General features: G+C 49.3%; 1 protein-coding gene across 8 annotated transcripts in view; it reads right to left on the reverse strand.

Moving 5' to 3' along the window:
* Nucleotides 1-10,907, reverse strand: part of CNGB3 (cyclic nucleotide gated channel subunit beta 3) — a 385,692-nt gene that overhangs the window by 143,128 nt on the left and 231,657 nt on the right. For all 8 annotated transcript variants that reach the window (XM_056522291.1, XM_056522294.1, XM_056522292.1 and 5 more), the window contains one exon: nucleotides 544-752. In XM_056522291.1, coding sequence (XP_056378266.1) covers nucleotides 544-752 — 209 coding nt within the window. The remainder of the gene's footprint in view (nucleotides 1-543; nucleotides 753-10,907) is intronic.

A 10,907-nucleotide genomic window follows, 5' to 3' on the forward strand; every position in this document is an offset into this window, starting at 1 on the left:
GTAACACCAAACTTAAAAAGTATATAAACTCATGTTGTTGTCACAAACTTCGAATTTGCCCCACAGATCCAAGGGAATCCCTTAAAGGGGTACTCCAGAAGAAAAAAAAAAGGTTTTCAGATTACTGGTGCCAGAAAGTTATACCGACTAGTAAATTGTGTAGTTCTTTCAAGTCTGACCACAGTGCTCTCTGCTGACACCTCTGTCCATGTAAGGAACTGTCCAAAGCAGGAGCAAATCCCCATAGTGAACCTCTCCTGCTCTGGACAATTCCTGACATGGACAGAGATGTCAGCAGAGAGCACTGGGGTTCGATTGGGAAAAACTACACACCTTCGTCTGAAGCATACAGCAGCTGATAAGTACTGGAAAGATTGAAAATTCTGAATAGAAGTTATTTACAAATATGTAGAACTTCCTGTCATCAGTTAGTTTGAAAAAAAAAATTCCTCTGGAGTACCCCTTTAATTATGTGACTCTTGAAGATTCAGGAAAAAAAAGATAAAAATGTTGTCTTTTTGTGGCACTGTATGTTGTACTTACTACTATATCACCTCCTTTTATAAACTGGAGACGCGGCTGGAAGATGAAAATATCCAAAAGATAGCAAATATCACACATATAATCCACGATCATCCAGTACAACAGGTTGTCAGAGGTTTGAAATGGAAACACACATCGCAGGGGAATAAACCAGCAGTTCCAGTTAAATGACAACGCAACAACCAGCAGCCAGAACAGATATAACGGATCTATGAGAAAAAAAAGACAATGATCATCTGCAATGTGCAAGTGTCGGGATTACTTAGGTAACATTTATGTCACTTACTGACCACTCTACAGTAGTCATTACAGGTAAAAATTTTGTCGGTGACTTTTTTTTATGGGTTGTCAAAGATAGATGAATATAGAAATGCATATCTCTTTTGTATTTATTTTTTATTTTTTGAATTTTCAATACTTACAAAGGCAATAGAAAATTCGATCCTAAGAATAGTGTGGTGTCCCAGTACCGCATTTTATGTGATACCTATGTATGTGTGGGTCCCCATAGCCAGAGTCCCTAGGACGTAGGGATCCCTGTTGTGTAGCCTACCCCTTGTCGCCTCTATTCCAACTAATAGCCTAGTAAGTTATGTAAGGGTAATGTAAATATAGTAATATATATGTAGATAAATGGTTAATTACCGGTTCCATAGCGTTGCAGGACCTGCGGGTCACGTGACTAGGTAAACTCTATGGTATTCTGCTTAAGGACCTTTGGAGGCCCTGTGACGTAAGCAATCCCATTACTCTCTGTAATGGTGAGTGACAGATGTTCGGACCAATCGGATTCACCCCGCCCCCTGCCCATATAAGGGAGCGGCGGCCATCTTTTCTCTCTCTTGTTCCTGGGCTGTCAAACGAGAAGGATCTGCGCAGCAACTATCGCAGTGTGTTAGGCCCGAGCCTTGCGGCAACGGCTGAGTACTTCAGAATATAGAGTGTATCAATCACCAGACGCTCTGCAGCATCACCGGACCTAATATAACCCCTAAATCCGGACGGATCTGCAAATATCTACCCTAAATCCAGAGACTTTCTAAATAGCTCAAGGTCCGCAACAACTGTCAGTCACTGAGCAATATAAGGACTGTTTGTACGAGACTGTTACTGTGCCTTGGATGTATCGCAAGCACTTAAGTAAAATTGTTCAAGTTAAAGTTCAATCTCCTTGTGGACCTTCAGTCATTTCATGCACCTATCGTTACTGGGAAGGGCGGCGATAGGCCGGAACATTGCCTCAGCATACCAGCCCTCAGCCTGGCGTCACGAACTATAGGGTTAACATTAACCCCTCATATACCAATACTATACCACCACTACCATACACCCCCCAAGGGCTACCACAATAGGATCTACAATGTAAGACAAATATGCTCAACTATACAGGTAAAGAAGCAGTGACAATAATCAGTAGAAGAGCAGGATATCAGTCAGATGAATAAAAACCATAAACTAACATCTAAATAGGAAACAGTCACTGTCAAATTAGGACCCAATACCAACATAGGTACACATAAAATAATAATAAGAATTACCATTAGAGTAATGTCGCTGGAACCCTCATCAGGGGAAAACAGCCTTTCAATAAATGGATGCCAAGATCGGAAAAATTGTTTGTCCCTGTTTCTCCCTCTGAGAGAGTTGCACGACTTTCTACGTAAACCAATTAAGTCAGCGTCTGGATTATTTCTGTTTTGGTCAGAACCACTGGGACCAACCATTTACATAAGATGTATTTCACTGCCACCAACAATGTCATGTGTATACCTTTAGATGCAATTGTCGCGAAATCAGGCATCAGTTGTAACAGTTGTATGTAATGAAATATGTAGTGTAACTCCCACAACGGCATATGCCATGAACTTGGGACAATGCCATAATCATTGGATCAAATCTGCTTTTGCTAGGTCACAAGGTACTATCAGACAGGAGAAAGCACAGAGGAGTACTATTAGACAGGGAAGAGCACAGAGAAGTCCTATCAGACAGGAGAGAGCACAGAGGAGTGCTATCAGACAGGAGAGAGCACAGAGGAGAACTATCAGACAGGAGAGAGCACAGAGGAGTACTATCAGACAGGAGAGAGCACAGAGGAGTCCTATAAGACAGGAGAGAGCACAGAGGAGTACTATCAGACAGGAGAGAGCACAGAGGAGTACTATCAGACAGGAGAGAGCACAGAGGAGTGCTATCAGACAGGAGAGAGCACAGAGGAGAACTATCAGACAGGAGAGAGCACAGAGGAGTACTATCAGACAGGAGAGAGCACAGAGGAGTACTATCAGACAGGAGAAAGCACAGAGGAGTACTATTAGACAGGGAAGAGCACAGAGAACTCCTATCAGACAGGAGAGAGCACAGAGGAGTGCTATCAGACAGGAGAGAGCACAGAGGAGAGCTGACAGGAGAGAGCACAGAGGAGTACTATCAGACAGGAGAGAGCACAGAGGAGTACTATCAGACAGGAGAAAGCACAGAGGAGTACTATTAGACAGGGAAGAGCACAGAGAAGTCCTATCAGACAGGAGAGAGCACAGAGGAGTACTATCAGACAGGAGAGAGCACAGAGGAGTACTATCAGACAGGAGAAAGCACAGAGGAGTACTGTTAGACAGGGAAGAGCACAGAGAAGTCCTATCAGACAGGAGAGAGCACAGAGGAGTGCTATCAGACAGGAGAGAGCACAGAGGAGAGCTATCAGACAGGAGAGAGCACAGAGGAGTACTATCAGACAGGAGAGAGCACAGAGGAGTACTATCAGAGAGGAGAGAGCACAGAGGAGTACTATCAGACAGGAGAAAGCACAGAGGAGTACTATTAGACAGGGAAGAGCACAGAGAAGTCCTATCAGACAGGAGAAAGCACAGAGGAGTGCTATCAGACAGGAGAGAGCACAGAGGAGTACTATCAGACAGGAGAGAGCACAGAGGAGTCCTATCAGACAGGAGAGAGCACAGAGGAGTGCTATCAGACAGGAGAGAGCACAGAGGAGTGTTATCAGACAGGAGGAAGCACAGAGGAGTCCTATCATACAGGAGAGAGCACAGAGGAGAACTATCAGACAGAGGAGAGCACAGAGGAGCACTATCAGACAGAGGAGAGCACAGAGGAGTCCTATCAGACAGGAGAGAGCACAGAGGAGTCCTATCAGACAGTAGAGAGCACAGAGGAGTCCTCTGAGACAGGAGAGAGCACAGAGGAGTACTATCAGACAGGAGAGAGCACAGGTGGGTGCGGAATGACCGGATGCGGGGGTCCCCAGCGGCGGGACCCCCTGCGGTTTCTTCTGTAGCAGGCCAACTCTGTGAGCCCTCTCCACTACGTATGGGCCAGGTAAGTTCAGAAGAGCTGGTAGTTCTTGTGAGCATAGCTTGGACAGCTGACTTGCGGAATCCAACTCAGGTATCCCAGCAATACAGAGATTGTTCCTCCTGGATCTATTTTTCAGGTCCTCAATTTCCTCTGTGAGGACCTGATTGGTACCTGATAGCAACCGGGGATGTGCGGTAGAGGTCGACAGTTCATCTTCTATGTTGCTGACATGCTGCTCCACGGCCATGACGCTGGCTCCATGTTCAGCCACCTCTGAGGTGATCGGCTGCAGGGAAGCATTTATTGTGGCATCCATACATGTACATTATTCTAATGCAGTGTTTTCAAGCAGTGTGTCTCCACCAGTGTGTCTCAAGCAGTGTGTCTCCACCTGTTGCAAAACTACAACTCCCAGCATGCCCGGACAGCCGAAGGCTGTCTGGGCATGCTGGGAGTTGTAGTTTTGCAACAGTTGGAGACATGGGGCGGGATATATCAAAACCTGTCCATAAGTTGCTGTGTTGCCCATATCAACCAATCAAATCCCTTTTCCAAATTTAAAGCAGCGATCTGATTGGTTGCTATGGGCAACTGGTCAACTTTTCCTCTGGACAGATTTTAATAAATCTCCCTCATACTGTTTGGAAAACACTGATCTAATGGCCAAAGAAATCACTGACATCTTATGTAATACATAATAGGATGAACAAAACACTTGGGGTATGTTCACATGGCAGAATGTCCGTGTGGATTTTCGCCACAATATTCTGCACGGACAATCCGCTGCAGCAGAGTCTCATTGATTTCAATGGGATTCTGCTGTACTGTTCACGCAATGGAATTTCCGCGGCAGATGTTTCTGCCATGGAAATCCCGATTCCGGTGTCCAAAGAAAGAATAGACATGTCTATTCTTTCTACAGATTTCCCTCTAAAATGCATTGCTGTCTATGAGAATGGTCCTAGTGCCTGCCAGATCGTGCAAATGTGTGGAATGTCTGTCCGTGTTTTATCAGGTCGGACATTCCGAACAATATATACCGTGTGGACATGGCCTTTTCATACATTTACATGCAGCTAAAATTTCTGGCCATGCCCAAACTGAAGAAACAACTTCATTTCTATGTATTTTTGTAAGATAGTGACAGGAATGGTGGTCAGAGATCTCTATAATTCCCAAGGAACCTGTCATATGTAGCAATCAGGTTACAGAATGGGAAAGCTGGATGAGATATCAGAAATCAAAGAAAGCGTTAAAGGGGTACTCCGCCCCTAGACATGTCAGATCGCCGGGGTTCCGCTGCTGGGGACCCCGGGGATCGTTGCTGCAGCACCCCTGTTACGCCGAGCGCTCCGGGTCCCCGCTCCTCCCCGGAGCGCTCGCTACACTCTCGCTACTGCAGCGCTCCGGTCAGATCCACTGACCCGGTGCGCTGCGATACCACCTCCAGCCGGGATGCGATTCGCGATGCGGATGGCGCCCGCTCGCGATGCGCACCCCGGCTCCCGTACCTGACTCGCTCTCCGTCGGTCCTGTCCCGGCGCGCTCGGCCCCGCTCCCTAGGGCGCGCGCGCGCCGGGTCTCTGCGATTTAAAGGGCCACTGCGCCGCTGATTGGCGCAGTGGTTCTAATTAGTGTGTTCACCTGTGCACTCCCTATTTATACCTCACTTCCCCTGCACTCCCTCGCCGGATCTTGTTGCCATTGTGCCAGTGAAAGCGTTTCCTTGTATGTTCCTAGCCTGTGTTCCAGACCTCCTGCCGTTGCCCCTGACTACGATCCTTGCTGCCTGCCCCGACCTTCTGCTACGTCCGACCTTGCTTCTGTCTACTCCCTTGTACCGCGCCTATCTTCAGCAGTCAGAGAGGTTGAGCCGTTGCTAGTGGATACGACCTGGTCACTACCGCCGCAGCAAGACCATCCCGCTTTGCGGCGGGCTCTGGTGAAAACCAGTAGTGACTTAGAACCGGTCCACTAGCACGGTCCACGCCAATCCCTCTCTGGCACAGAGGATCCACCTCCTGCCAGCCGGCATCGTGACAGTAGATCCGGCCATGGATCCCGCTGAAGTTCCTCTGCCAGTTGTCGCCGACCTCATCACGGTGGTCGCCCAGCAGTCACAACAGATAGCGCAACAAGGCCACCAGCTGTCTCAACTGACCGTGATGCTACAGCAGCTACTACCACAGCTTCAGCAATCATCTCCTCCGCCAGCTCCTGCACCTCCTCCGCAGCGAGTGGCCGCTTCAGGCCTACGACTATCCTTGCCGGATAAATTTGATGGGGACTCTAAATTTTGCCGTGGCTTTCTTTCTCAATGTTCCCTGCACTTGGAGATGATGTCGGACCAGTTTCCTACTGAAAGGTCTAAGGTGGCTTTCGTAGTCAGCCTTCTGTCTGGAAAAGCTCTGTCATGGGCCACACCGCTCTGGGACCGCAATGACCCCGTCACTGCCTCTGTACACTCCTTCTTCTTGGAAATTCGAAGTGTCTTTGAGGAACCTGCCCGAGCCTCTTCTGCTGAGACTGCCCTGTTGACCCTGGTCCAGGGTAATTCTTCCGTTGGCGAGTACGCCGTACAATTCCGTACTCTTGCTTCAGAACTATCCTGGAATAATGAGGCCCTCTGCGCGACCTTTAAAAAAGGCCTATCCAGCAACATTAAAGATGTTCTGGCCGCACGAGAAATCCCTGCTAACCTACATGAACTCATTCATCTAGCCACTCGCATTGACATGCGTTTTTCCGAAAGGCGTCAGGAGCTCCGCCAGGATATGGACTTTGTTCGCACGAGGCGTTTTTTCTCCCCGGCTCCTCTCTCCTCTGGTACCCTGCAATCCGTTCCTGTGCCTCCCGCCGTGGAGGCTATGCAGGTCGACCGGTCTCGCCTGACACCTCAAGAGAGGACACGACGCCGCATGGAGAATCTCTGCCTGTACTGTGCCGGTACCGAACACTTCCTGAAGGATTGTCCTATCCGTCCTCCCCGCCTGGAAAGACGTACGCTGACTCCGCACAAAGGTGAGACAGTCCTTGATGTCAACTCTGCTTCTCCACGTCTTACTGTGCCTGTGCGGATATCTGCCTCTACCTTCTCCTTCTCTACTATGGCCTTCTTGGATTCCGGATCTGCAGGAAATTTTATTTTGGCCTCTCTCGTCAACAGGTTCAACATCCCAGTGACCAGTCTCGCCAGACCCCTCTACATCAATTGTGTTAACAATGAAAGATTGGACTGTACCATACGTTTCCGCACGGAGCCCCTCCTAATGTGCATCGGACCTCATCACGAGAAAATTGAGTTTTTGGTCCTCCCCAATTGCACTTCCTAAATTCTCCTTGGACTACCCTGGCTTCAACACCATTCCCCAACCCTGGATTGGTCCACTGGGGAGATCAAGAGTTGGGGCCCCTCTTGTTTCAAGGACTGCCTTAAACCGGTTCCCAGTACTCCTTGCCGTGACTCTGTGGTTCCCCCTGTAACCGGTCTCCCTAAGCCCTATATGGACTTTGCGGATGTTTTTTGCAAAAAACAAGCTGAGACTCTACCTCCTCACAGGCCTTATGACTGTCCTATTGACCTCCTCCCGGGCACTACTCCACCCCGGGGCAGAATTTATCCTCTCTCTGCCCCAGAGACTCTTGCTATGTCTGAGTACATCCAGGAAAATTTAAAAAAGGGCTTTATCCGCAAATCCTCCTCTCCTGCCGGAGCCGGATTTTTCTTTGTGTCCAAAAAAGATGGCTCCCTACGTCCTTGCATTGACTACCGCGGTCTTAATAAAATCACGGTAAAGAACCGCTACCCCCTACCTCTCATCTCTGAACTCTTTGATCGCCTCCAAGGTGCCCACATCTTTACCAAACTGGACTTAAGAGGTGCTTATAATCTCATCCGCATCAGAGAGGGGGATGAATGGAAAACGGCATTTAACACTAGAGATGGACACTTTGAGTATCTGGTCATGCCCTTTGGCCTGTAAAACGCCCCTGCCGTCTTCCAAGACTTTGTTAATGAAATTTTTCGTGATCTCTTATATTCCTGTGTTGTTGTATATCTGGACGATATCCTGATTTTTTCTGCCAATCTAGAAGAACACCGCCAGCATGTCCGCATGGTTCTTCAGAAACTTCGTGACAATCAACTTTATGCCAAAATGGAGAAATGTCTGTTTGAATGTCAATCTCTTCCTTTCCTAGGATACTTGGTCTCTGGCCAGGGACTACAAATGGATCCAGACAAACTCTCTGCCGTCTAAGATTGGCCACGCCCCTCCGGACTCCGTGCTATCCAACGTTTTTTGGGGTTCGCCAATTATTACAGACAATTTATTCCACATTTTTCCACCATTGTGGCTCCTATCGTGGCTTTAACCAAAAAGAATGCCAATCCTAAGTCATGGCCTCCTCAAGCGGAAGACGCCTTTAAACAGCTCAAGTCTGCCTTTTCTTCGGCTCCCGTGCTCTCCAGACCTGACCCATCTAAACCCTTCCTATTGGAGGTTGATGCCTCCTCAGTAGGAGCTGGAGCGGTCCTTCTACAAAAAAATTCTTCCGGGCATGCTGTTACTTGTGTTTTTTTTTCTAGGACCTTCTCTCCGGCGGAGAGGAACTACTCCATCGGGGATCGAGAGCTACTAGCCATTAAATTAGCACTTGAGGAATGGAGGCATCTGCTGGAGGGATCAAGATTTCCAGTTATTATTTACACCGATCACAAGAACCTCTCCTATCTCCAGTCTGCCCAACGGCTGAATCCTCGCCAGGCCAGGTGGTCTCTGTTCTTTGCCCGATTTAATTTTGAAATTCACTTTCGGCCTGCCGATAAGAACATTAGGGCCGATGCTCTCTCTCGTTCCTCGGATGCCTCGGAAGTAGAGCTCTCTCCGCAACACATCATTCCTCCTGACTGCCTGATCTCCACTTCTCCAGCCTCCATCAGGCAAACTCCTCCAGGGAAGACCTTCGTCTCTCCACGCCAACGCCTCGGAATCCTCAAATGGGGTCACTCCTCCCATCTCGCAGGTCATGCGGGCATCAAGAAATCCGTGAAACTCATCTCTCGTTTCTATTGGTGGCCGACCCTGGAGACGGATGTTGTGGATTTTGTGCGAGCCTGCACTATCTGTGCCCGGGATAAGACTCCTCGCCAGAAGCCCGCTGGTCTTCTTCATCCTCTGCCTGTCCCCGAACAGCCTTGGTCTCTGATTGGTATGGACTTTATTACAGACTTACCCCCATCCCGTGGCAACACTGTTGTTTGGGTGGTCGTTGATCGATTCTCCAAGATGGCACATTTCATCCCTCTTCCTGGTCTTCCTTCAGCGCCTCAGTTGGCAAAACAATTTTTTGTACACATTTTTCGTCTTCACGGGTTGCCCACGCAGATCGTCTCGGATAGAGGCGTCCAATTCGTGTCAAAATTCTGGAGGGCTCTCTGTAAACAACTCAAGATTAAATTAAACTTTTCTTCTGCATATCATCCTCAATCCAATGGGCAAGTAGAAAGAATTAACCAGGTCCTGGGTGATTATTTACGGCATTTTGTTTCCTCCCGCCAGGATGACTGGGCAGATCTTCTACCATGGGCCGAATTCTCGTATAACTTCAGAGTCTCTGAATCTTCCTCCAAATCCCCATTTTTCGTGGTGTACGGCCGCCACCCTCTTCCCCACCTCCCTACTCCCTTGCCCTCTGGTTTGCCCGCTGTGGATGAAATATCTCGTGATCTTTCCACCATATGGAAAGAGACCCAAAATTCTCTCTTACAGGCTTCATCACGCATGAAGAAGTTTGCTGATAAGAAAAGAAGAGCTCCCCCCATTTTTTCTCCTGGAGACAAGGTATGGCTCTCCGCTAAATATGTCCGCTTCCGTGTCCCTAGCTACAAATTGGGACCACGCTATCTTGGTCCTTTCAAAATTTTGTGCCAGATTAATCCTGTCTCTTACAAACTTCTTCTTCCTCCTTCTCTTCGTATTCCTAATGCCTTTCACGTTTCTCTTCTTAAACCACTCATCATCAACCGTTTCTCTCCCAAACTTGTTTCTCCCACTCCTGTTTCCGGCTCCTCGGACATCTTCTCCGTAAAGGAGATACTGGCCTCCAAGAAGGTCAGAGGGAAAACTTTTTTTTTAGTCGATTGGGAGGGTTGTGGTCCTGAAGAGAGATCCTGGGAACCTGAGGACAATATCCTAGACAAAAGTCTGCTCCTCAGGTTCTCAGGCTCTAAGAAGAGGGGGAGACCCAAGGGGGGGGTACTGTTACGCCGAGCGCTCCGGGTCCCCGCTCCTCCCCGGAGCGCTCGCTACACTCTCGCTACTGCAGCGCTCCGGTCAGATCCACTGACCCGGTGCGCTGCGATACCGCCTCCAGCCGGGATGCGATTCGCGATGCGGGTGGCGCCCGCTCGCGATGCGCACCCCGGCTCCCGTACCTGACTCGCTCTCCGTCGGTCCTGTCCCGGCGCGCGCGGCCCCGCTCCCTAGGGCGCGCGCGCGCCGGGTCTCTGCGATTTAAAGGGCCACTGCACCGCTGATTGGCGCAGTGGTTCTAATTAGTGTGTTCACCTGTGCACTCCCTATTTATACCTCACTTCCCCTGCACTCCCTCGCCGGATCTTGTTGCCATTGTGCCAGTGAAAGCGTTTCCTTGTATGTTCCTAGCCTGTGTTCCAGACCTCCTGCCGTTGCCCCTGACTACGATCCTTGCTGCCTGCCCCGACCTTCTGCTACGTCCGACCTTGCTTCTGTCTACTCCCTTGTACCGCGCCTATCTTCAGCAGTCAGAGAGGTTGAGCCGTTGCTAGTGGATACGACCTGGTCACTACCGCCGCAGCAAGACCATCCCACTTTGCGGCGGGCTCTGGTGAAAACCAGTAGTGACTTAGAACCGGTCCACTAGCACGGTCCACGCCAATCCCTCTCTGGCACAGAGGATCCACCTCCTGCCAGCCGGCATCGTGACAACCCCGCTATCATTACTGCGTGGAGCGAGATCGCTCTGCACGTAATGACGGGCAATACAGGGGCCGGAGCATCGTTACGTCA

The sequence above is a fragment of the Hyla sarda genome, chromosome 5, assembly GCF_029499605.1.
Source record: "Hyla sarda isolate aHylSar1 chromosome 5, aHylSar1.hap1, whole genome shotgun sequence".
NCBI classification, from domain to species: domain Eukaryota; kingdom Metazoa; phylum Chordata; class Amphibia; order Anura; family Hylidae; genus Hyla; species Hyla sarda.